The 27447-nt window shown below is 35.8% G+C and overlaps 2 protein-coding genes across 2 annotated transcripts in view; both read right to left on the bottom strand.

The window, feature by feature from the left end:
* Positions 1 to 983: 983 nt before the first annotated feature.
* On the bottom strand, positions 984 to 26002 carry VAMP4 (vesicle associated membrane protein 4). The gene is made up of 7 exons (XM_038542536.1): positions 25883 to 26002; positions 20023 to 20069; positions 16721 to 16771; positions 8816 to 8916; positions 7523 to 7602; positions 4312 to 4363; positions 984 to 2083 (listed from the first exon to the last, which is right to left on the bottom strand). The coding sequence occupies exons 1-7, from the start codon at positions 25946 to 25948 to the stop codon at positions 2055 to 2057; spliced, it is 426 nt and encodes a 141-aa protein (XP_038398464.1). The 5' UTR covers positions 25949 to 26002; the 3' UTR covers positions 984 to 2054.
* LOC119876434 (eEF1A lysine and N-terminal methyltransferase-like) overlaps positions 1363 to 27447 on the bottom strand; it is a 60377-nt gene continuing 34292 nt past the window's right edge. The window contains 7 exon segments of the mRNA XM_038542535.1: positions 1363 to 2083; positions 4312 to 4363; positions 7523 to 7602; positions 8816 to 8916; positions 16721 to 16771; positions 20023 to 20069; positions 25883 to 26002. Coding sequence (XP_038398463.1) covers positions 25917 to 26002 — 86 coding nt within the window. The 3' untranslated portion in view covers positions 1363 to 2083; positions 4312 to 4363; positions 7523 to 7602; ... (2 more) ...; positions 20023 to 20069; positions 25883 to 25916.

The raw sequence follows: 27447 nt of genomic DNA, 5'->3' as shown, positions 1-27447 counted from the left end.
AAGGGTCTCAGGATTAATGAGGACCAAGAAAGACAAAATGAACCAAGCAACAACTAGAACACAGTGACATGCACGCCACCACTTTGGCAGCCATATATTTAAATACAAAGAGAATTACATATATATGATACTGTCATATAAATATTTCATTTTTTATGGTTAAAATTTTAAAAAATAATTTAATTTTTTATATTGAAGAGTGGCATACTTTATTAAAAGAAACACTAGAAATGTGGATTCTTTTTGAGAAATAATCTTCACTGCTATCATGGAGAAACCAGATTTCCACACCAACCAATGGAAAATTAACCACTGATGAATCTGGTTCCAATCCCAAATAAGAGACATACATACATATGTTAGGACTGATTCTGTTCATTATGTTAAAACCTTTCCATTCCTGAACTATATTAGCTACTGAAATTCTAAAAATACTCATTCTCATGGGCATCTTACTTTGTCAAAGGATTTAGTATTTATTATGTTATTTACATTAATTGACATTTACAAAGAGTAGCAAGACCAGTGATGATACCCCATAGTATGTAAGACCTTTGTCTTTTTTTAAATGTTATCAGACTATAAAATTTAGTGATTTAGATCTTCGTAACTTGCAGGTATCTTGAGTATATCCTAATATGCTTTATCCCTTCCTATTTCTTTCCATTTAAACATAACAGTTCTGCTTCTTAGTACTAATCCTATAGACTTAAAAAAAAATGGATTCTATGTTTCATATGTTCTGAATTAAAATAACCAAAGAAAGCAAACTATACAGGACCATATTTCTTTCCTATTTAAATACTGGTTCTTCTATTTACCCTATTTCAATTTCAGTTATATATGTATATATAGTCAACATATTCATGTGCACAAGTTTCTGCAGGACCTCCAATTTTATTATAAAGCTTCTTCCTTGAAGACATTTGAGCACTATGTATTTTTGCTTTGACTTGTTTAAACAACACAAGGAGGTTGGCACATTTTAAAGTTAACAATATATTTTATTGCTGTAAAAATAGACTTAGGTTAATGGCCACTCTAGCTATTTGGTTACTGACTGATGGATGATTATCTCCTGACTTTTTATACTCATTACTGTTGGCTAATTTGACACCTGATTGTACAACATGCACCTCTCAGGGATGATCAGGGAATACAAAAATAGCAAATTCCAAACAGATGATTTTGCTACTTTTAGCACTTCTGGGAGAGGGATAGTTGAAGCTAAAGAGGGAAGGTATCAAAATAAAATTAGAGGATAAGTTACCTGTGGATTTCATTTACTCACATTAGGTCCCTTCTTATTGGAAGCTAACTGGAAATAGACTGGACCATGCTGTTTATTTTCAAACACTCCAGTAATGTTCTCCAATAATTTTATTATCTCCAGTTTTATGGTACCACACTATGCTTTTCATATTGTTTAGATTTTTCCATTTCCATAATCCATATGCCAAAAAATTACTACACATTCCCTTATACAGTCAAAAATAGGTTTACTGGAATGTTTTAGTTATAGCTGAAGGCAGGAACATTTACAACATTTAGCTTTTGTTACACCCATAAACATGTGGAAATTGCTTGCAAAGTAGCTGTAATGTGAGAAGAATCTTGCAAATATTAATGGAATGGCTATGCATGGTTTTTAGCATGTTTTGGTACTCTACACAGGCTTCTGGACTCCCAGTCTGATCCCCATGTTGATGCAATAATGTAAGTCCTTATAATAATAGTATGAAATATTGTGGTCACTGTTTAACTACATATACAAATAATGAACTGGCAAGTATCTAGTTTCAAATTAGATCCTTGGAATATGGCAAAACAGAGGCTGGTTATCTGCCTTAAACATAATTTTTAAAAACACACTTTGTGAGAAAGGAAGAAGATAACTAGACATTCACAATGCTCCAATTTGAAGTGATACTTGCCTCTTCGTTTCTTGAAAAAGAAGTTTTGAAAGTTATATACATAGGTTTCATTTAAATTATGCAGCAATCTTTTATTATTGTTGTCCCAGATTCTGTGTAATGAAGATCTCTGTCACCAAATCAAGCGCGGTATTTCAAGACTGTAAGAACTGTAAGAGAAAAAAATGCAGAGGAACATATCAAAATCAGATTCAGATGGTATGTTAAAAACAATATTCTTAAACATAGCTGTGTCCACTTTTGGAAAGAGGTAATAAGGAAGGAACTTTTTAAAAAAAGATTTATTTTTTTTAGAGCGAGAGCATGCACGATGTTCATGTGGGAAGGGGAAGAGGGAGAGAGAGAATCTCAAGGAGACTCCCTGCTGAGCACAGAGCCTGGAACCATCAAGAATCGGATGCTCAACAATTGAGCCATCCCAGGAACCCCAGGAAGGAACTTTTTATCTGAGATGAAAGATAACAAATAGGAATAGCATAAGCAAAAATATCATAAAACAAACTAAATGTCTATAATTAGCATTTTCTCTTTAAAGATTTTTATTTTTAAGTAATCTCCACACCCAACATGGGGCTCGAACTTGCAACGTCCAAGACCAAGAGTGGCATGCTCTACTGACTGAGCCAGCCAGGCGCCACTAACATTGGGATTTTGATCAAATAGGTTATGGTATTACCATAGCATACAGCTACTACAATATTTTTAAATATTACACATTTTCCCAGGTTATTAAGTATGTATGTATATAACATTAGCTTTTGAAAAACATGATCAATCAGGAAAATATTTGAAATACAGAATACTTATATTAACAGTAGCTATCCCTGTGTAGTAGGATTACAGGTGAATTTTATTTTCTTCTTTATGCTTTATTCCACATTTTCCACCATAAATATATGGTTGATTCTGGTATCTATAGTAGTTATGTTCTATAAAGTAACTACAAACACTGAATTAATAAATAATGAACCCTCATTCCTAGGGAAAATACAGGGTTAGATTCCTGCAAGCCTTTGGCTATATTTTTGTTCACCAATCAATATATAATCTTGCATTTCTGTTCAAAGATAGCCTTTTGAGGGATGCCTGGGTGGCTCAGCGGTTGAGTATCTGCCTTCAGCTCAGGGCATGATCCTGGAGTTCTGGGATCAAGTCTCACATCGGGCTCCCTGTAGGGAGCCTGCTTCTCCCTCTGCCTATGTCTCTGTGTCTCTCTCATGAATAAATAAAGAAAATCTAAAAAAAAAAAAAAAAAGATAACCTTCTGATAGATGTTGTTGATTCACTAACATTGAACTCAGGGCTAACAGCACTGTAACTTATGCCTAAATGAAGTTTATCTAGCGTATGTATTTTCCGTAAGGCCCACCACAGCCTTCTAGAGCTTAGAGCAACACTAGACAGCAATTCAACATGAGGCTTGGGGGCCATTTTAAATACTGAAATCACCAACAAAATGCACAAAACTGTGAGAGATGCAGTACTAAACAGACTTAGAAAGACTTGTGTATGAGAGCTGAAACTAGAAAGGCAGAGCACAGTCTCACCAGACGTCAGCTGGGAATGTGCCCACTGATGTCCAGGAGATGCAGATTTTTCACTGTTCTGAACACAGCTGCCAATGACGAGGGAAGCATCTCCAGGACTGATTTCTAGTTTATACATCAGTGTTTTAGGTGAAGTCACACAAAATCCACAATGAGGATCAACACTACTTCTTTGTGACAAACTTTTTCTGTCTAAAAAGAGAGTAATTCCATGGGGTTTTTCAAATGGCTCTTATGAGGCACTTTTCAAATCTTCATAAAATCCCTATAAACACAGATAAAGGGACTTGGGGAAGAGGAGGTAATAAAAATTATCTGACTTTAATAATGTTAAGAAAAAAAGATGAGTTAGGCATTAATGAGTAAAATCAAGTTTAAATCTAAACCCAAACAACAAAACAAAACCCATCATATGGAGAAAATTTATCTGGACTTGTCCTCCAAACACAGTATTATGAAAGACAAACTTCCATACCTGAAGTTAATAATAGAAGATGGGTGTACAGGCACCGTTTGGCCTCAGACAGCCCTGGGTTTGCGGGTGAGGGGTAGGCAGGAATGCTCTCTGAGAATCTGATTAAAGATATGGACTCTCTTCCCATAAAAATGTGCATATGCATATTCACACAGATTTTTTCATACAATTTAAGAACATTTTCAGACATCTATAGACTAGTAGTTTAAGAAGTCCTGACTTAAGGTCAGAAGTTATTACTCAATCCTGGCATTAGTCATACTAGATCAACTGAAAATAAGTTAAAAGGGAAATTAAAATGAACTCTAAAACAAATGATACCCCCCCACACATTACTAATCCAGTAAATACTTACTGATAATCACTAGCAAAAGGATAACAGCAACCAAAGCCATGATGGCTTTTATCTACAACACACAAAAAAGTATAAGGTATTAATGTTTGACTTGTTAATAAAGTCAAGATTATCTGTTGTGCTACTAATTACAGTATACTAACTCATCAATGAAAAGCTCATCCCTTGAAAGCTTTTCAAATTTTTTCTCATGTGAACTTACTATTTTCATCTTTGTTTTTTGCTTGCCTGGATTTTATTGTTTAAGGCTGTACTGTACAGTAAACAGTAACAAAGTCTTCACTGGCCTGAACACTGTGTCTATGATTTCTCCTGCTTATTTCTAATGAGACTAGGAAAAGTATGAAATTTTAGCAACTCTGTTCAAAAGTATCAGGATATGATGAATAATATAGGTATTCAATACAATTCATTCTCTCTATATAAGGCAGCATTTTTTATAGCACTTATTCTCAAAGCATATGAGAATTCTGTTTTTGTTCTCCTTACTCTCCTCTTGGCAATTTTGTCTCCATTTTGAGGAATATAATTTAGATTCTTTGTGGATACCTCATTTAATAAATAACTTGCCTACGAGGCCTATGTGTGCCAGTTTCACAGTTGGGAGGAGAAACCTTAAGATTAATCCTTAGTCTGTTGCTCAATATTTTCAGATCACATCTCTATAAAATTGTCACATTCCTCATTTAATCCTAAAGTACATAAATTATAAATTGGTCTGATTTTCCTGATAAAAGTCTTGTTTTCATCATTTTCACAGATAACTGATTAAAGATGGTTCATTAATTAAAAAAAAGACTTAGCTACTATAAACACATGCAACATTATGAGTATCAGAAATAGCAACCAGAAGTAGCTAATGAAATGTTTCTAAAACAGCTACAGGTAACATTTTAGTGGCATCATATTTATGACAGGAACAAACTGACCAAGAGAATACATGGAAGGTTTGCAATTTGGACACCAGGTGCCTATTAAAATTATTAATTATGATAAAACAATGTAGAAATTCTCCGCACCTACTGGATAATTTTGTTCACTTTTAAAGTCAGGTCTACTGAAATATACTTTATCTAGAATAATATTCACCCTTTTTAAACTTCATTTTGATGTGTTTTGACAAATGTAGAGTTGTCAGCCACCACCATCAATCAAACATAAGGCACTCCATCACTCCGAAAGTTCCCTCATGCTCTATTATAGTCAGTATGCACCTCCCTACCCTTAGCTAGCCACTGGCAACCTCTGATTTGTTTCCTGTCTCTATTTTTTTTTTTTTGTTTCCTGTCCCTATATCCCCTTTCCTCAATCATCATTACAAAGTCAATCCAGAAAATGGTAGTGATATAGGGACTATTTAGAAATATAATTCATTTTTTTAAATAATAAATTTATTTATTGGCATTCAATTTGCTAACATAATAACACCCAGTGCTCATCCCGTCAAGTGCCCCCCTCAGTGCCCGTCACCCATTCACCCCCACCCTCCTCCCCTTCCCACCACCCCTAGTTCATTTCCCAGAGTTAGGAGTCTTTATGTTCTGTCTCCCTTTCTGATATAGAAATATAATTCAAATATAATTTTAAAATATAATTCAATTTTTCCTCCTTAAAACATTACTTTTCAAAAAAAAAAAAAAAAAAGGCATAACTGTTCCTCCGGTCTGAAATCCAGAAGATACAAAAAACAATCTTTAGATATGGTGAAAAGAAGCTAGGCAAAATGCACATTATGATCATCTTTTAGTGGCTACATGAATGGGTCATGTGTACATAGGGAGAGAGGAAGTGAGTGGCTCATGGACCCTTGGCTCTTCCAAACCAGGGTATAGAGAATTTCTATAAAAATGGAAAACTTGGGATCCCTGGGTGGCTCAGGGGTTTCACGTCTGCCTTTGGCCCAGGGCGCGATCCTGGGGTCCCGGGATCGAGTCCCATGTCAGGCTCCTGGCATGGGCCTGCTTATCCCTCCTCCTGTGTCTCTGCCTCTCTCTCTCTATGTCTATCATGAATAAATAAATCTTTAAAAAAAAAAAAAAAGGGATCCCTGGGTGGCGCAGCCGTTTGGCGCCTGCCTTTGGCCCAGGGCGCGATCCTGGAGACCCGGGATCGAATCCCACGTCGGGCTCCCGGTGCATGGAGCCTGCTTCTCCCTCTGCCTGTGTCTCTGCCTCTCTCTCTCTCTCTCTGTGACTGTCATAAATAAATAAGAATTAAAAAATAAAATCTTTAAAAAAAAAAAAAAAATAAATAAATAAATAAATAAAAAAAAAAAAAAAGGAAAACTTATAGAGGATGGGAAATTTATTCTTTACTAGACAAGGGGAACAATGAAACCTGTTTCTTTCCTCATTTCTATTTTGAAAGTAAGATGATTCAACAGGCAGACAGACAAAAATAAGTAAATCCACAGCAACTCTTGGAAGAAATTCTTAGCATAAGGCAAAGTCAAGTTCAAACTTAAAAATGAGAGATTAAAAACAATGAATTTATGTCTAAGACTTTCCAACAGAGCCAAAAATGATACACAGAATTGAGAGGGAAAAAAAATTGCTCACATGACATGAAATTCTCTATGTAATCTTAAACATTTTAATGATTAGTAGCCATATTTAAGAGGCAAATACATTTCTATAAAATGTTTTGCATGAATATATTAGTACATATTGATTCTCATGTTTTAGCTTGTTAAACATTTTTATTTCTGATTTCTTTGGAATAATAAAGAATAGTGAGGGTTTTTTTTAAGCCTCATTTGTTATAATGGGTTCTAACATATAAACTGCTTTTATTTTTCTCCAACAGAAAATCGTACTTTTCTCTAGCTTCCATTCCATCTTTTAAAATCTCTATGTAATGTTATAAGTTGTTCCAAAAAGGTACTAACAATAAACTATATGAAAAATTTATATTTCTCATAAGGTAGTCTACAAGTAGCTAAATTACTAATAAAACTTGGCTTACTTTATATGAGGAAATCCATGAAAACATCCTTTTAAGAATTGCTTGATTCCTTTAGTTATTCCTGTACCCAGAGCTATTAATAAATTCAGCAAATATTTACTGAGTCCCAGCATGTCTCAAGTTCAGAAGCTATAATAAACAAGGCAGTAGTAGTCCTTGTCCTCACAGAGCTTCGAGTCTAGAGGCCCTTTATTTTCTGAAGACCACTTGAGATCCTGGGCAACTAACGCAGTGTCTACTGACTTACTTTGCATCCACGCCACCACATTTGCCTTCGAAGTTGTTTGGATCTGTTGCTAAAAGCAGTTGCATTATCCGATAAGCTTTCTATATCACATAGAGGATGGAGAGAAGGATTAAACGACATAACAGGATTCTTTTATCTAGTCACACAAAGACAAGAAAATATTAATTTCTACTTCTGCAAATGTATTGCCTTTTAAGCATGAAAACAACATCCTCCCGTTCCTCCACCCACAAACTCTGGCAATCTGTATGGGGGTGAGGGAGGCAAGCAAAAAATAGCAGTAGGTCATTTTTTCCAGGGCCTCAATGCTTTCACAAAAACATAAATTCTGGTAAGAAAATACTCTTTAAAAATTCAAATACTTAACATACCTATAGAAAAAAATTTACACATGGAGAAGATTAGATTCTTAGAAGATACAGAAAGTGATTGATTTTAAAGTAAAACAATGATATTTATTTATTTACTGCTGGGACAGTATCAGTTTTATTGAGGATGCAGAACAGGAATTCTCATACATAGCTAGTAAAGATATAAATCAGCAGAAATTTAATAATTTTAAAGAATACTTTGACAGTATTATGTAAAGCTAAAAATATTTATGTAAATAAATAAAGCTAAACAGCAATTTATTCTGAGTTACATACCCTACCACAAGAAGACATATACAAGCGTGCCCACTAAAAAACTAATAGTGTAAAAATCTGAATCAAACATGAACAGGACAATGGATAAATAAACCATGAAACAGTCTGAGGTAAAACAATGAATTTTAAAAGTGGTTAAATAAGTTGTTAGACAAACTATCAAGGATTAGTCGGGTATTTCGCCACTCATCATTTATTTAAAGAATATTTGAGTACCCAACATATGCCAGCAACTGTTACAAATACAGAGACTAACATTTGTCAATAAAGAAATGTTTCTAAGTTACCAGAGAAAGCATAAAATAAAAACAGATTAACTTTGACCTAAGTGTTGAAGTGATTAGACTTTTCCTTCTTGAGATTGCGATCGCGAGAAAAAATACAACACACATCAACATAAAAAAGAAAAAAAACCACTCTAACTTTCCAACAATAAATTTAAAAATTTTCTATTCCCAACCCAACAATTAAATAATGCAGTAAGATGAGTCAAGTAAAGGGAGCTAAAGTAAAAATACTAAAATCACAAACTTAAGAACCAAATATCATTTTCCTAAGCCAAGATTCCTAAATTCTGGCTAGAGAAATGGAAAGAGAAACTATCAAAACACAGATTAATATCAAGAAATATATGAAGTATCTGTACCTGATTTGTCCTGTAGTTCATCTAGTCTCTCCCCTCTTTCAATTACCTTTGTAATATTTTCTTGCATGACATCAATAACTTCATCCACCTGATTCTGAACACTAGTTTAAAAGAAAGATTTAAAAATTATTAAAAAAATAAAAATTATTTTTTCTTTTGAGCATTTTTATAATTTTTGAAACTTTCATTAGAAAACTTCCATGATAGAAAATAGCGAGTTTTCAGATGAATATCCAACTATAAAATGTTTAAGTGAAGGCTGCTTGGCAGTGTCCTTCTTTGTGGGCTTGAGTACTCAGGCAATTAAAGATAATATAAGTAAAAGTCATATTTAACTTAAAGATAGTTTATTTTTAGCCCTGTTCCTGCAAATTAAATGTACTGTCAGAATGCTTGGTAACTGCAGATTTTAATCAAATAGCTTGACTCTAAATAATTAGTTTCACTTTCTTTTCCATAAGCTACTGAGAGAGGCATCACATAGACACAGTTATAACCTACTTTTGCTATAGTTTATACACTAATGCTAATAAAGGAATTTGCCTAGGTTAGCTTTTGAAAATACTCAATTTCCAAAATGGAAATGTATACTAATGCTCAGTGAGTGTAACTGTTCATTGCTCATCATTTTTCTCTGAAAACAAACAGGGTTTAAGACAGGTACACTTGAAAAGGTTCTGAAGCACCCAAGAGGGAGCAGAAAGGAAACACTTTTTGCTGTTTTTCAAAATGAAAATATAATTTCCTCCTTTATGTTAGGTGATGAGGGCCTGTTCTAACCAAATTTCAGACTGTTTAATAAAGACTTAATCTTCACTGGCTCATTCATCTAATTGGTTCTTAGCTGCTTGCTCTCACTCAGGAGTTACCTTGAGTACACAAACACAGAAATGTTTAATAATTCAAAGTGTTTAAGGACGCCTGGGTGGCTCAGTGGCTGAGCGTCAGCCTTTGGCTCAGGGTAAGATCTCAGTCCAGGGATCAAGTCCCACAATGGGCTCCCTGCAAGGAGCCTGCTTCTCCCTTTCTCTATGTCTCTACTTCTTTCTCTGTGTCTCTCATGAATAAATAAATCTTAAAAAAATAATAATTTAAAGTGTTTAGTTTTCCCATTCTGTTAAACAAAAATTACCTTAAATTACTTCATAAAATTGTTATGCCAGTGAAATATTTAAAAGGAGAAATAAAGTGAACTCATGGTTTCTTACAACTCAAAAAATGTTTAAAATGCACTGGATTACTAGCAACTATATATATATAAAATATTTTATATAGAATATATATAATATAAAGTATAATATCTTTATAAAATAAAGATATGCAACTTTCTAATTAGGAAAGAAATAATTGTGTTGATTATTGCCTGTGGTGCTTTAAAAAAAACAAAAACAAAACAAAACCTCACAATACACATTTTGTCTCTGCCCTCTATTCTATAGTATCCTCCAAACTAAGCCAGTGGGTCAGGGGTGAGGCCTGGATGCCTAGTTTTAAAACCGTTTTATCTCTTCCCTTGAAGAGCTCTATCTTCAAAAAGTTTGCTTTAAAATCAAAATGCAGACTCGTTTAGACATAGGTGGGTTCAGAAGTAGTCTCAGATTCAAGTAGCAATTACTACGTTTGTTGACAGTCTCTCCTTCCTATATGAAAAGCATTTTTAAACCCACTGATTTTCCACACACAAACTTCACAGTTCATCACAGCTCCCAGAATTCTGTGCTTCCCACACAGAGCCCACTGAAGGATACCAGATAGAAGCATCACCCAAGCCAGGACGCAGAACATCTCTTCTGCCCAAAAAGATCGAAAAATCCCCTGAATCCCTAAGATGGGCTTGTAGCAAAATGCCTAATCACCTAAACAGCTAAAATGTTCATCCTATATAAAGACAATGGCACAAATATTCAAGCAACTAATTAGTGTAGTCAACAATCAATGAAAGCCTGCTATGTATTGTTTTTGGCCCAGAGAAGACAGTAATGAACAAAGCAGACAATTCCAGCCCTCACAGAACCACTGCATTAACCTTTAGAGCTGTGATAGAGCCTGTCTGTCCCACTTCTATATTTAAAGCATTTAACACTAAGTGAAAGTACATACCTATTTCCTACCTTTCCCCCCCTAGACGCTAAGCTTGATGAAAGCAGAAACTGCTCATTTTGTTCACTTTTGCAGCCCCAGTATCAGCAACAGTGCTTGGGGCAGAGTACCCATTTGATGAACATTTGCTGAATAAGCAAACAATTTGGGTGTAAGTCCTGAAAAGCATACCCAGTTACTTAAGAAAGATATAAGGCAGTGAATGTAGAGGTCTCCACTGAACTCTGCGAACTGTAACAGAAACACAGCTATTGTTCAGCAAGGACAAATCTTGAAATTCCCAAGGCAGTTACTTTTTGTCATTTGCAAGAGATGACAATAACCTAAATTAAGGCAGTACTGCAGGGTGGGAGCGGACAGCACCCACTGCAGCCCCTACATGTGATCAGATTATGGATATTATGGATATCGATACACTACACATTATTTAAAACAAAACCCGGGATCCCTGGGTGGCGCAGCCGTTTGGCGCCTGCCTTTGGCCCAGGGCGCGCAATCCTGGAGACCCGGGATCGAATCCCACGTCGGGCTCCCGGTGCATGGAGCCTGCTTCTCCCTCTGCCTGTGTCTCTGCCTCTCTCTCTCTCTCTCTCTCTGTGTGTGTGACTATCATAAATAAATAAAAATTAAAAAAAAAAAACCCAAAAAACGTTAAGAATAACAATGATCAGTCCCAGAATCCCTATAAACAAAAGACCTCATGGATGAAGGCAGATTAACTGGAACAGAACCCATACAATTCTAGATTAATTTTATTTGTTTAAAGGATTTTATTTACTCATGGAAGACACACACAGAGAGAGAGGCAGAGACACAGGCAGAGGGAGAAGCGGGCCCCATGCAGGGAACCTGACATGGGACTTGATCCCGGGTCTCCAGGATCACGCCCTGGGCTGAATGCAGAGCTAAACCACTGAGCCACCAGGGCTGCCCTCTCTCGATTAATTTTAACTAGATTGTGAGAAAACTTAGGGACATTACCTCAACAACATGGTATACATGTAATAAATCTAACAAATCAATCAACATTTTAATTTTTCTGCTGAGGAATTAATAAATTATTACTTTCTCTTTCACATATTACCATCCACTGGTATAACACTCTTAATCAGATACTGTAAAACCTTTAATAATGGAAAATCTCATAATTGTGATTCTATATTTTAAGATGTTCTCATGCCCTGAAGGCAACTTCTATAGAAAATTATCTACTTATTTATTCTAATATAAAGGATAATTTTTTAAAAAACCAGTGAGAACACATTTCACACGATTTTTTTACATTTTCACAGCAATTACAATACTGATTTCTATTTGTATTTTATGTTGATCTTAACCTCATTATACACTTTAAATCCCTTAGAAGCAGAAACTGTCCCACTCATCCTTTTATTTCCTAGATCATGTGAAATATGCCAAGTAGAAAGCAGGCATTCAACAAATATCTTCTGATCTCAATAAAAGATTTCATTTATTCAAAACACATGTATTAAGGAATTGCTACACTATTTACTGAGGACACCAATGTGAAAGTTTTAAGACCAATCTTTAGAAAGAGGGGCAGCCTGGGTGGCTCAGCGGTTTAGCGCCACCTTTGGCCCAGGGCATGATCCTGGACATGGGATTGAGTCCCACATGGGGCTCCCTGCATGGAGCCTGCTTCTTCCTCTGCCTGTGTCTCTACCTCTCTCTCTCTCTGTTATAAATAAATAAATAAATAAATAAATAAACTAGAAAGAAGAAAGAAAGAAAAGAAAAAAGAAAAGAAAGAAAAGAAAAGAAAAGAAAGAAAAGAAAAGAAGAAAGAAAGAAAGAAAGAAAGAAAGAAAGAAAGAAAGAAAGAAAGAAAGAAAGAAATTGATTGATTTCAGTCTCCTGGAGAAAACTGGTGCATTAACTGCCATAATGGAAGGAAGCTCATGGTACCAGCTGTGCAGCCTAACCAGACAGACAGCATCAAGATCCTGGTACTGAGTTTTAAGGGGATAAGCATGAATAGGGCAGAGTAATGAAGGTTAATGGTGGGAAAAATTCTAGCCTACCTAAGGGATGGAGATTTTATATATATATGTAAATATATATGTAAAAATATATATATGTAAATATATATTTATATGTAAATATATTTATATACATATATATGTAAAAGGAGGGGATATTTCAAGCAGCAATGATTAACGACACTGATAAAGGAAGCTGGGGCAAGAAAAGGGTAGAGGATTTCTAGATTTATAATTTGAGCAACTGAGTGTCAGGAGATGATGCTATTAACTGAAACAGAAAATTAGGAACTCAAAGGAAAAACAAGTTTGTAAAGGAGGGTGTGGAGACTTATAGGAGACTTATATCATTTCCAGTTAAAAGAGAGTCATATGGTAGAAGAAAGGACACAAGAGAGCATGCCCAGGAAAAGATAAAGACATGTAGAAAGGAAAAGACATTTCAATGTTGACTTAAATCATCCTTAGAGGCAGACAGCATTCTCCTATTCCTGAAATGCCTCTATTCTAATTATCAGCAGGGAAGCTGCATGGTGTAGTAGTGTCCATTCTAAGCTTCCTCAAGCCTCGTATTTTCTCACCTTTAAATGAGGATGATCATCTCTCACTTTTGAGAATTAGATGTAACAGTGTTTTTTAAACCCTTATTACAATGCCTAACACTTGCATGAGCTTAATGTCAGTGCTCTTCCATTAAGAAAAAAAAATCATGCTCTGCAACAAATACTCATTCCTTATTTTATACAGAAAATATTTATTTTCATAGTTAACACCCCCATCTTGTGGCTTTTTAAGGTACTGTTGACAAAGGGTTTAAAGTGATGCTGTATTTTTGCAACTATGTATGTATTTTTGTTACATCATGAACACTCCTTGTCATGAACACTCCTTGCCGGCCTTTTTATAGAGTCAAAATGCTTGGACCAAGACTATAGTTAGGAAATTCCCTACTACCCCTAAGAGATAATGCCTGTAACTCACTAGAGTTGCATTTATAAAGCCATTATTTAACTTAAAAGCAAGAAAACATTCCAAAGAGAACCATATAGGTTATATAGGCATGTGAATATTTTAAATCACAAAACAAAAACAAAAACAAAAAAAAAACCTTCCCTGAAAAGTGGTAGTACTTTTTGTGGGAATAATCTGGTGTCAACATGCCAATCAAATTCAAATGAAGCAACAATGTTGCTGATCATGCAGTTAAGAATTACCCCGTATTAAAATACCACAAACCAAGTAGTGATAGTACAGCTTAAAGAAACACCAGTGCTACAGTTTTGGTTACTCAACTAATGCCAGGTATGTGTCCATGGGCAAGTTGTGTGGTAGGCTGTGTTCCTCCATCTTGGGCCATTTGGGGCACACAACAGAGTCATACCCTGGTTATATAAGCATTCATGAGCCCGTGCCCACAAAGTTTCATATTGTATTTTGATGACTAATCACCTTCTAAGTCTGGCAAGCCTCTGGTTCTAGAGTAAGAACCATTATACTTACTCAATAACCCCTTGGTGTTCTAAAATTCTGTGAGCACCAAATATACTGTGCTAATTAATATGTACATATAAATATTCATGTGTGTATGTGATTGGCACTTGCTAATATAGACATATACTTTGTTTGCAATGCCCATTCTATACAACTAGCAGTGGTTTGGGTTCAGCTGGAAGATCATATTCAAAAGACTCAATAGGCCATACTCAGTACTAGGCTCCATTTGCAGAAGGGTATCAGACAGGAAATAAAGCATACTGGCAGGACAAAAAACAAGTGTGTCATCAGTGGAGTTCCCTACTCCAGGGTGCTTAGGTATGAGAACTATGTGGGTAGATACAGAAATCACCCTGGCTCATGTAGATGAACAGCTCTGCCATGGCACCCTGACAACCCTGAATGCTCTGTAATCCTCCCAGAACATGAGATGATGAATGGCTTGTGAGGCCATCTCTCACTCATCATCCTAGAAGACTGTCACAAGCCAATTTCTTACCACCCTCCAGGTTATGATAATGTATGGAAAGTTTTCTGCAGGGCATATTTGCAGACCATAAAACCACTGAGCTACAGTGTAGAATTGGCTTGGGTATCCTACAATTCCTATTACTGCCGTGCAGCCCCTTTTATTTTGGAATCATCATTTTCGGTATGTAGGATAAGAACCCAGAAAGTTTGGCTACTCTTCCTTTTATTGCCTATGTACATAATGAACTGCCTGAATCTAAGTAGCTCATTGTATCTTTACTGGCCAAATCAGAGCCTTGGAGCAGCAGAGACTCTCTTCTGCTGGCTTTGAAGGGGCAAGTACCATGAGTTCTACATTTGCAAGGAAAATAATTCTGGCAACAACTACCTGAACTTCGGAGCTTCAAATGAGATCATACCTGTGGTGACACCTTGATTTCAGACTTGTGAGACCCCTTATAGAGGGCCCACCTAAGCAGTGACTGAACTCCTGGACCCATGGAAATGTGAGATGATAATGTGTGTAGTTTTAGGCTGCTAAGTTCAGGACAATCTGTCACATAGCAAGAGAAAATAAAAACATCCTGTCTAGCACTCAAATCAGTTTGTTGTAACCTTGGTTCATATTTCAGAATTCACTGGCTAAGTGGATTAGGCTAAGTGTGGACATTTTTTTTTTCATACCAACACCTACCTGACTAAAGACCAAGTATCTGACCAATAATTTGATTCCCTATTATAGCACCCTTCCTATTGTGTGCCAAGTATATCCTGAACTACAGCAGTGACTATCCCTCCTTAGATCCTGAATTCAGGCCTTTTAGTTCATCGTCCACAGTTAGTCTTCAAAACTAGTCAGTTTCCAGGGCTATTTCACTGCTCCTCCAATTCCTCTCTTCTCTCAGGATCCAGATCCTTCTAACATTGGATGCGTTTACTATAGCATCACCCATCAACCTACACAGAACATACACCAACATACCAACACCAACATCACCAACATACACAGAAAAAGCTTTAAACTGAAAGCCATAAATCTTAGAGCAATATAGGAATTAGGATAAATAATAGATATAAAAAAGTTCTGGAGGAAAAAAAAGTTCTGGAGGAATACAAAAAAATATTATACTTCAAAAAACTAAATCTATTATATTATTTCCATTAATTCTAAAAATGGGAATCAAGCTATAGATTTATTTATTTTTTAAGATTTATTTATTTATTCATGATAGAGAGAGAGAGAGAGAGAGAGGCAGAGACACAGGCAGAGGGAGAAGCAGGCTCCATGCCGGGAGCCCGACGTGGAACTCGATCCCAGGACTCCAGGATTGCGCCCTAGGCCAAAGGCAGGTACTAAACTGCTGAGCCACCCAGGGATCCCAAGCTATAGATTTAAAACCAAAATGGACCTTGAGATTATGCTAAATAAATGGATTTGACAAAAAATAATCAGGTTAAGAAAAACCAAGAGGAATTGGATTTCCTTATCTATTATTCAGAGGTAGCTTTGTGAAACTAAAAAGAATTATTGGGTTTTTACAATCCAGTAGTTATATACATCAGGGCTCAGCAAACTTTTTGTGTAAAAGGCCAGACAGGTAATAAATATTTCAGATTTTGCGAGTCACAAGGTCTCTGTCACAACTACTCAAATCTGCCACTGTAATTTTAAAGCAGCCACAGATAATAAGAAAATAAATAGGCATGCTTGTGTTCCAATAAAACTTTATTCAGAAAAATAGGCAGCAACTAGATTTGAATCATAGGTGCAGATTGCTAACCCCGGGCCCATGCAGAAATATGACAATCACTTAAACAAATGAGTAGCTCAGGAACTTACTGCTTAATTTTATCACTTCTAGGTCCAAATCTTGGTCCAGATGGTCCCCTTCTGAAAACAAAATACCGAGTACATATTCATAATGAGAGCATAAAAAAAATACATACAATCAAGCTTAGTTCTAAACATGGATCATCTATTATAAGAAATCATATTTTACTGGTATTGCTGAACTAAATGATATGTAACCACACATCTGTACTTCACTGGTATTCAGTGCTGGTCGGTGCTAGCCACAACTAACCTAATTCTTCTAAATGTTAAAATTTTCAGAGAAAATAGGGTTTATATAATCCTTTGTTTATATATAGGTTGTTCTAATCACTAAACTCTGAAACCATGAGAACTGAAATGCCAGTGACTATGAATAACTTTATGATCAATTATAGAACACTAAAAGTAAATTCACCTTTGAATTAGGTTATCATAAAATGCTGATTATCAGGAATGAATATAGAGGAAATCCATTCAAAACACTTTTGTTACTCATCTTAAACTTATCAACAAAGCTAAAGGGAAATCTAAGAGTCTACAAAAATACCAACATTTCTCCAATTATTTGTCATGTGTTATATCATTTCAACCAATCCATTTTAAGATTCTGGAAATAAAAACTTTGAGATATTTTGGGTAATTAGCATTCCTCTGATGATAGAGAATAGGGTGTAAGCACAAAAATTTTTAAAACTTAGAATCGGGTACCAGGCTCAGTTGGTAGAGCATGCTACTCCTCATCTCAGTGTGCTGAATTTGAGCCCCATGTTCGGTGTAGATCTTACTTTAAAAAAAAAAAAAAAAAAAAAAAAGATTTGTACCAGTTAAACACTAACTCCCATTCCTCCTCTGCTTAGCTCCTGTCAACCTCCATTCTACTTTGTGTCTCCATGACTTTGTCTACTCTAGGTTCTTCATATAAGTGGAATGATATAAAATTTATACTTTTGTGATCAGCTTCTTTCACTTAGCATAATGTTTTTGAGGTTCATTCATGTTGTAGCATGTGTCAGAATTTCCTTCCTTTTTAAGACTGACTAATAAAGGCCAAGTAATATTCTATCGTACAGATATATCACCCTTTGTTTATCCATTCACCTGTTGATTGACCTTTAGCTTGCGCTATCTTTTGGCTATTGTGAATAATGCTGCTATAAACCTGGGTGTTGATTAATTTTTTAAAAATTTGTTTTGTCTCCCTTTCAACACTCAGACAGGGCCACAGTGTGTGGAAGCTGCACTTTCAGCCAGTTGGCTGTCAGGCCATCTGAAAGATGCACATTATTTGGGAGCAGATTTCCGGTGGTACACTACTGGTCTGAAGTGTTTCTTACAAGGATATCCAGCTTACCATGAAGGAATCACTTATTCAACCTTCTGGCCTTCTGTTCAATCCTAAATTCCTTTCTGACAGGCAGCTATTGCTCTAGATCTAAGGCTTTTCACCATAATTGGCACCATGGCAATTAGCTTTGTGACTCTTTGGAAATCGTGTCATATGTAGGAAATTATCTTCCCACTTCATCTGACCTTGCCAAAGTGATACTATTTCCTGTTAATGGATTTGCTTCCTATCTGGCAAGCTCTTTTTGTTCACTGCTTTACAGCTGTCAATTACTTTCTATGTTTATTTTTTATTTTTTTTAATTTTTATTTATTTATGATAGTCACAGAGAGAGAGAGAGAGAGAGGCAGAGACACAGGCAGAGGGAGAAGCAGGCTCTATGCAGGAAGCCCGACATGGGACTTGATCCTGGAACTCCAGGATCACACCCTGGGCCAAAGGCAGGCGCCAAACCGCTGCGCCACCCAGGGATCCCCAATTACTTTCTATAAAACGTTTTTATTTGGGAGGGGGAAAGCCTCTACAAAAACATTGCAACATTATAACAAAGGCGGCCAATGTTTCCCCTCAGGCACACCCCTCTACCTCAATCTCAAGGGGAAAACTGCAACAATATGTTCTCCTTCCTGACTTTGCAAATAAATCTAGGCCTGTAGGAACACAGCTCTTTCTAATCATAACTGTAAAGGATAGATCAGGTCAATTAACTGGCAAAGTATCAGGGCAATTCAATGGGAAAAGGATAATCTTTTCATCAGATAGTGGTGGAACAACTGGATAGCTGTATGCAACAACAAAAACAAAAAAATCACCCTTCACCCTTACTTCAACTATATATAAAAAATTCATTTGAAATAGATTATAGACCTAAATGTAAAAGCTAAAACTATAAAACTCCTATAAGAGAACATAGGAGAAAATCTTAGTGAACTTGGGTTTGGCATATATTTCTTAAATAAGCAAAAACAATAAAAGAAAAAAATGTAATAAATTGATTTTATCAAAATCAGTTTGATCTTCAAAAGATACTATTATGAAAAAAGATTAAGTTACAGACTAAGTAAGTATCTGTAAGACATATCTGACACAGAACTTGTATTTTGAATACATAAACAACTGAATAAGAAGACACATTTAGAACTGGGCAAAAGATTTTTTTTTTTTTTTTTTTTTGGCAAAAGATTTTAATGTACTTTATCAAAGAAGATATGAGGATGGCAAATACACACAAAAAATGATGACCAATATGATCTGTCATTAGGGAAATGCAAATTAAAACTATAGTGAGGTAACACCACATACCTGTAAGAACGGCTAAAATTAAAACATTGAATGTATATAGTACTTAATGAGATTTGGACTAGAACTCTTGTACAATGCTAGTGGGAATATGAAACGTACACCACTTTTGAAAACAGCTGTACAAATATACCAGTCACTCAACTAACTCCTAAGTATTTTCCCAAGAGAACTGAAAGCATAAGCCCACTCAAAAACTTGTACGTAAATGTTTATAGCCACTTTATTCATAATAACAAAAACTATAAACACCCTAAATATCTACCAATAAGTGAATGGATGAATGAATTGCAGTACATTCAGATAATGGAATACTTCTCAGAAATAAAAAAGGAATCGCTGATACATGTGACAGTATGGATCAATCTCAAAATAATTATGCAAAGCGAATAAAGCCATTAAAAAAATAAGGCATACTGTCTGATACCATTTATTTAAAAGATTCTAGAAAATACAAAACAGATCAATGGTTGCCTAGAGATTGGGGGAGTGATAGATTACCAAGGAGTATGAGGAAACTTTTGAGGTGATGGTTATGTTTATCATTTGATTTTGGTGATAATTTCACAGGTGTATAGTACATGTATCAAAATCCACATACTCTCTATATATTTTATTAGATGTTAATTATACCCCAATAAAGCTGTTAAAACCAAAAACTTACAGAAAAAAGTCTTCTTCTTCATCTGAATCATCTTCCAGAAGATTTCTCTGTCAAAAAAAAAAAAAAAAAAAAAAGACAAGTTTTCAGATTCAAAAGGCTTACAAACTGTCAGGGAGTAATGAACGGAGTTCTACCCTGGTGAAATTTCTTTTTTTTTTTTTTTTTTAAGATTTTATTTATTTATTCATGAGAGACAGAGAGAGAGGCAGAGACATAGGCAGAAAGAGAAGCAGGCTCCATGCAGGGAGACCAATGTGGGACTCGATCCTGGGACTCCAGGATCACACCCTGGGCCAAAGGCAGACGCTTAACCACTGAGCCACCCAGGAGTCCCCCTAGTGAAATTTCTTAACTCCAAGGTTCCAGAGACAAGAGTGATCAGTTGTGCTTCACTATAAGCCAAAAGACAGAACCACATATGCCAACCTTACAAAGAAAATGCTTATAATATCAGGATCCCATGACTGACTATAAGGCAGAAAGGTCACCAAAGCCAGTAGAGGAATAAGGAACCGTAGGCAATCAGAAAGAAGTTAAGTCCCTTCTCTCTCCTGCTTTCCATCCGGTCTCCTTCGGTCTCCTTCTACCAGCAGAACCTAATAAGAAGCTAGGTGGCAAAGAAGAAACGTAGTTGCAGAGCCAGCTCCAGAATGAGAGAGGAGTACAGAAGACAGATTTGGAGCTGGGAGACAGGGTTAATAATTGGCACAGTCTACCTATTACCTTCATAGTTCACAAATGACCCTCTACACATATTAGAACTTCAAAACAAAAACAACTTTATACTTTTATCTTATAAGATGTAACTATTTTCCTTATGATGAAGATGATCGCACCCTCTTGCAACAACACCTTTTCAGCATGCAAGAACTTAGAGTATAACTCGTAGGCAGAATAATAACTCCCCAAGATATCCTTGTCTTAATCCTTGAAACCTGTGAACAGATTTCCTTGTATGCTAAGTAAGAGACTCTGCAGATGTGATTAAGCTAAAAATCTTGAGATGGGAAAATCAACAGGGATCATTCATGTGGGCCCAACATAATCACACGAATTCTTAAAAGGAGGCAGAATCACAAGAGTTCTTAAAATAGGGAGGCAGAAATGCCAGAGTAAAAGGGACAGAAAGAGTGAGAATGGTGAGAGAGAATACAGGGAGGGAAAGAACAAAGGGAAGGGGAGGAGTTAGAAGATCTTTGCTGGTTTTAAAGACAGTGGAAGGAGCATGAGCCGAAGACCACAGGCGGCCTCTAGAAGCTAGGAAAGGCAAGGAAACAGATTCTCCCCTAGCCCCTCCAGAAGAAACATAGCCTGCTAGAGCCATGATTTTAGCCCAGGAAGACCCACTTTGGACTTCTGGTCCCCAGAAGTATAAAATGGTAAATTCATGTTTTGTATTTGTGGTAATTTGTTACAACAACAATAGGAAACAGATACATCGCCTATGTGCCTTTTATGAGAAAATTACTCAAGGAATTTCACCAGCCAAAAAAACTCCAATTAAATTAGAATAAAAATTCTAAGACATTGATACAATTGATGAATCTAATAAAACATTTGGTCAAATCTGAATAAATGATGATAATGTGATTGTGAACTTTATCTTATAGATATTGAAAAAGAAACGGCATAATATAAAGAAAAACTCTGAAAGAACCCAAAATTCAGCCCCGGTGGCACAGCGGTTTAGCGCCGCCTGCAGCCCAGGGTGTGATCCTGGAGACCCAGGATCAAGTCCCACATCGGACTTCTGGCATGGAGCCTCCTCTCCCTCTGCCTGTGTCTCTGCCCCTCACTCTCTCTGTAGTTCATGAATAAATAAAATCTTTAAAAAAAATAAAATTAAATTAAAAAATAAATAAAAGAGCCCAAAATTGTTCCAATAAAACCTAGATGCAGGAGTGGAAGGATGAAGTGCAGAAGTAAGAGTAAGGGGTGTACCTCACCAGGGGAAAGGAACAGGGGATGCAGGAAGCTGGCTGGAATGACAAAGTAAAGCAATGGAAGGGGTATATTTGGTCTTTAGTATACTGATAGAGAACACAGATTTAAACATTACTGTTAAGATATGAAGTTAAGAACAAAAAAGAGAGAGAGAGAAAAGAAGGACATTTTAAAACTACCTAATGATACTGGGGATGGGGAGAGATGATGAAAAACAATCTGCCAAAGTAGTCAGGGAAAAGAGAGAAAACATGAAATATAATGAACTTATATCTATGTATAATATATAACATCACAGAGACTGAGACAATGAAAATAGGATTCAATATTCATTTTTTTAAGATTTTATTTATTTATTTATTTATTTATTTATTTATTTATTTATTTATGAGAGAGACAGAGAGAGAGAGAGGCAGAGACATAGGCAGAGGGAGAAGCAGACACTATGCAGGAAGCCTGATGCGGGACTCAATCCCAGGACTCCAGGATCACGCCCTGGGCTGAAGGCAGGTGCTAAACCGCTGAGCCTCCCAGGGATCCCCCTCAATATTCATTTAATAAATACATTTGCACATATTCTATGTGCTAGGCACTGTTCTAGGTAAGCACCAGCTTTGAACAAGACAGAGAAGGTCTGAATTCTCATAGAAAAATATCTGATAGTAACAAATGCTATGCAGAGAACTGAAACAGTGACAGGAGAGAAAGTGACAGGGTGACTAAATGAGATTAGGTTGTCATGGAAAATCACTCTCAAGAAGTGAAACTTAAGCTGAGATCCAAATGATAGCAAAGGGCCAACCAATGATCAGGGGAAAAGGCATTCATGGCCAGCAGAGGGACTGGCTAATACAGAAAAAGCCCAAATATGTTTGTTATCATAACAAATGTGATGGTTTGAATGCTCCTATTAAAACTAAAAACTACACATGATTAGAGTCCAAGAATTCCAGCAAATATCTGTTTATAAAAAATTCACCTAAATGAATGTCAAAGTATGAAAAAAAGAGGTGGAAAAAATACATCAGCAAATTCTAACGAAAAGAATGTTAGGGTTTGCAATATTAATACAAAGATGGATTTTGGGACAAAGGCATTAAATAATCAAAAAAATTTTTAAATAATCAATTTGATGAGAAATTGGTGATGAGGAGCAACTTGTTGGTAGGAGAAATGTGGAGAAAATGGAATCCACATACACTGCTGATGGGAATGCAAAAATTATGCAGGCACTTTAGAAAACAATCTGGCAATTCTTCTAGAGATTGATCATAACTAACCCAGCAATCCCACTCCTAGGTGTTCGAACAAGAGAAATGGAAACATGTTCAAAACTTGCATTTGAATGTTCATAGCACTGCTATTTTTTTTTTTTTAAAGACTTATTTATTTGAGAGAGAATACAAGTGTTTGGGGGCAGTCAGGGGAGAACAGGGCAGAGGGAGAGGAAGAGAGAATCTCAAGCAGACCCCAAACTCATGTGGAGCCCAATGTGGCACTCAATCTCACGACTCTGGGATCATGACCTGAGCTGAAATCAAGAGTCAGATGCTCACTTGACTAAGCCACCCAGGTGCTCCAGCACTGCTATTTTTTCTTTTAAGATTATTTTATTTTATTTTATTTATTTATTTTATTTTATTTTTTAAAGATTTATTTATTTTAGAGAGAAAAAGCACTGTGCATGTATGTGGGGAGGGGGAAGGGGCAGAATGAGAGGGAGAAAAAGTCTTTAGCAGATTTCATGCTGAGTGTGGAGGCCGACGGGAAGGCTTGATCTCACGACCTGAGCCAAAACCAAGAGGTGGCTGCCTAACTGTGCCACCCAGGCACCCCAACAGCACTGTTCTTCTTAACAGTCAAATAGCCAAAAAGCCAACAGCCAGAAGTAGTATGAAAAAAATCATTAATATTCCCAAAAAACCTGAATGTCCAACAATGATGAATGGATGTGATATATCCATTTACTGTGATATTATTCAGCAGTAAAAAGGAATGGGATACCGACACATGTTACAACATGGATGAACTTCAAAAACATGATTTAAATCCAAAAAGCCAATTACAGAGACAACAGATTGTAGGATTCCATTTATATAAAATGCCCAGAGTAGACAAATCTATAGACTGGTGGTTGTCTAGAGTTGAGAGGATGAGAAGAATGGAGGACAAATGCTAAAAGATACAGGATTTCTTTTTTACAATGATGAAAATGTTCTAAGGTTGACTGCGGTGATAGTTGCACAATTCTGCAGATACACTAAAAACCACTGAATTGTACACTTTAAAAGTTAATTGTATGGCATGTGAATTACAGCTCAATAAAGCTGTTACTAAAGAAAAGTAGAACTACACTTTAAAGTTCTTAAAAGTAATTCATAAATTATTAGAATCAGTTATCAAATTTCACCATCTAATACACATTCAAAAAGAGGTCTCTATTTAAATAGCCAGTTTTATTCAATTCTGGTTCAATATCCTATTTTTACAATAAATTGTGGTAGTAACCAACCAACAACATAAAAAGAAAGTGCCATAGTTATAGTCTTAGCAGTGGAATTGAGACTATATTTTTAATTTTAAGTATATACATAAAACTTATTTTGAAAAGCTTCCTAGCAATTGTCTATTGGTGGATTCTACCCCTTTAAGTAAAAAACAAACCACAAAGAGAGTTAGAATAAGGAAAAGACAGGGATGCCTGGGTGGCTCAGTGGCTGGGCCTCTGCTTTTGGCTAAGGTTGTGATCCCAGGGTCCTGGGATCAAGTTCTAGATTGGGCTCTCCACGGGATGCCTGATTCTCCCACTGCCTCTCTCTCTGCCTCTCTGTGTCTCTCATGAATAAATAAAATCTTAAAAAAAAAATAATGAAAACACAAATGTTTCCCATATTGTACTAAAAGACACTTTTACATCATAAGATGTTGGAAAGAGTGAATAATGAGATTCAGAGCTTGTACAAAACAGGAATGTGTAAAATAAAGTCAAGCAGACTATGCCCTCCAGTTTTTTAGCACAATGGCAGGTGGTCAATAAATGAATCAGTAAATGAAGGAACAGTAATAAGATAGGAAGTGAGTGAGGGCTTCAGGTTGCTAGATAAAAAAGAAAAAGACTAATTCCTTTCCTCAATAAGTATTTCTTGAGTACTTATTTTAAAAGTAACCTATCTACCACATTCCTTTCAAATGCTATCTTTTCAAGATTCTGCAAAACTTCTAGATGTACACATATCTGCATAGAATGTTCTGGGATAAATCAGAAATTGAACACTATATAAAAAACACTCTAGACTCTGAGACAATTATAGAACTAAAATCCTTTATCTGAAATTCCAAAAATCTAAAAAGTTCTGAAAATCAAGGTTTCGTAAGTTTGAAGCCAAAACATATTTGTAGGAAAACCTGACCTGAATTGATGCTAGCTAATTTATTTATATGCTTTACTTATACACTTACAGCAATGAGACATTTCTTTCTTTTTTCTTTTTTTTTTTTTTTTTTTTAGCGTGGGAGAGATGGGGAGAGGAGGAGGAAAGAGAGAAACTTAAGCAGGCTCTACACCCAATGCAAAGCCTGACTCAGAGCTTGATCTCATAGCCCTGATAATCATGACCTGAGCCGAAACCAAGAGCCCAATGCGGAACCGACTGCCTCACACAGGCCCCCAGTAATCAAACATTTCTCCGAGAAATACTAATATTTTTGGAGGTGCTGCTCCAGATGCAAAAAGGCTATTATATAATATGCACTTAACTATCTTTCTAAAATCTGAAAAACTCTGAATTCCAGTCATATTCTGTTCCAGAGTTCTGAATAAGATGCTCTGTACTTGTATAAAATTCACTTTGAAAGACTAGAAAAAGGAATAAAAACTTATTTGAATCTGTTTGAGAAATTAAGATTCTAAACTCACCCTTTCACTTTTCACAGAACCAGTGACATCATCATCATTTAGGTGGCGCTTGAACTTGGGAGGCATACTTTTTACTCAAGAAGTACTCTTCTGTTTCCCAGCAGAGTAAGTATTCGCCACCTTGAAGAGAAAAATAAATTCCATCTGATTCGAGATTTTGGGGGCACAAGATAAATTACTTAAATAGTGTTCAAGGCCTTGTACAATGGAGCCTCCTTCACTTCTCTGACTTCAAACTACCCGCCTTCCGCCTTTGCTTCATTCCACGTGATCCTGTCCTCCACGCCAGGCCTCAATACATTAAAAAATAGTTAAAACTATTAAAATAGGTGTAACTTTTAAAAGAGAACATGTAGGGGAAACTAGTGAAAAGTTTTTACAAAATTCAAGAGTGGATTGCTTAAGAGAGGGGAGAAATTAGGAGAAAATGAGACATTAAATGCTTTAAAATTTTTAACCTGGAATTAACAGACAGCAGAACACTCCTGTCTTTTCACATTTTTTAGTTAGTCGATTAAACAATTATTCAGTTTCTTCATCTGTAAAATAGTGATTTCTAGGTATCCACGTGAAGTTTGGATGGTCAAATCAGGTAATACATAAAAATATTGTGTAAGTTATAACATCCTATACTAAAGCACAGCACCAGACTCCAAGAAAAGGATAAAGTAAGTAGTGGGTTAAACAGAGACAGGCTTTTTAGTTTTATTTTTTTTGCTACAGAAAGTCTCAGCTTGTTATATGTTAATATGCATTGTGATTTTCCAGGAAAATGCTTGACTATGCAGTTTATTCAAATTTTCTTGAGAAAAAGCTGACATGCAAATTTAGTTTTCAGTATCTTGGAGTAGAAGATAGATGAAAAATGCGAATAGCTAAGGTACTGAATCTTTTACTCTGTGGTAGGTGCTGTGCTCAGGGATTTACATGTATTTTCTTTTAGTTTTTATGACACTCCTTTAAAGTAGGCACTAAGAAACTAAGAGAGAACCAAGCCCTAATAAAGATACGTAACACTACTGATTGAAACAGCAGAAACACAGGTTCAAATTAATCAATGGCTATGCATGATCGGTTTTAATATTTACTCAACTAATTGCCTTTCAGGTTCTGTTCTAGAAAGACTACTTCCCTATTAGAAACCAGGAGCCCTCTCTTCCTTTTCATGAGAAGAAACAACTCTTTAAGATCTTTAAGTATAATTAGACATCAGTTCGCTGGCTAATATTATATACTAGCCCAGAGTTTAGTCTCATAAACCAAACAAAAGTATTTATTTTAAGTTGGTTTCCTATCGAAACAAATTGACAGTCTTCTTTGATAAGAAATGCTTCTAAACAAAAAACTTAACCACTTGTAACAAAAATCAAATCTTGCTACCTAAGTAACAGCTCTAGAGTTCTTTATTCCACAATATTTCTGTCACGTACATCTGGCCCATTTTATTTCCTACACTTTGATTTCAGAATAATTCATTCACACGGAAATGTTACAGAATGCAGGAAAAAAACAGATGACAATGGAAACAACTGAAAAATCTACGTTTTTCTTTTAATTATACACAC

Source organism: Canis lupus, chromosome 7, assembly GCF_011100685.1.
Source record: "Canis lupus familiaris isolate Mischka breed German Shepherd chromosome 7, alternate assembly UU_Cfam_GSD_1.0, whole genome shotgun sequence".
Lineage (NCBI taxonomy): Eukaryota > Metazoa > Chordata > Mammalia > Carnivora > Canidae > Canis > Canis lupus.
Note: the sequence above shows the minus strand (reverse complement) of the source record. Positions and strands in the feature narration are given on the sequence as shown.

Bases quoted from the DNA above. Each gene is read 5' to 3' on its own strand.
- VAMP4 (XM_038542536.1), bottom strand. From the start codon at position 25,948: ATGCCTCCCAAGTTCAAGCGCCACCTAAATGATGATGATGTCACTGGT. The intron at 20,070-25,882 runs GTGAGTTTAGAA...TTTTTTTGACAG, and splicing joins GTTCTGTGAAAAGTGAAAGG to AGAAATCTTCTGGAAGATGA. The intron at 8,917-16,720 runs GTAAGTTCCTGA...CTTTTAAACTAG, and splicing joins AGAAGTGATAAAATTAAGCA to TGTTCAGAATCAGGTGGATG.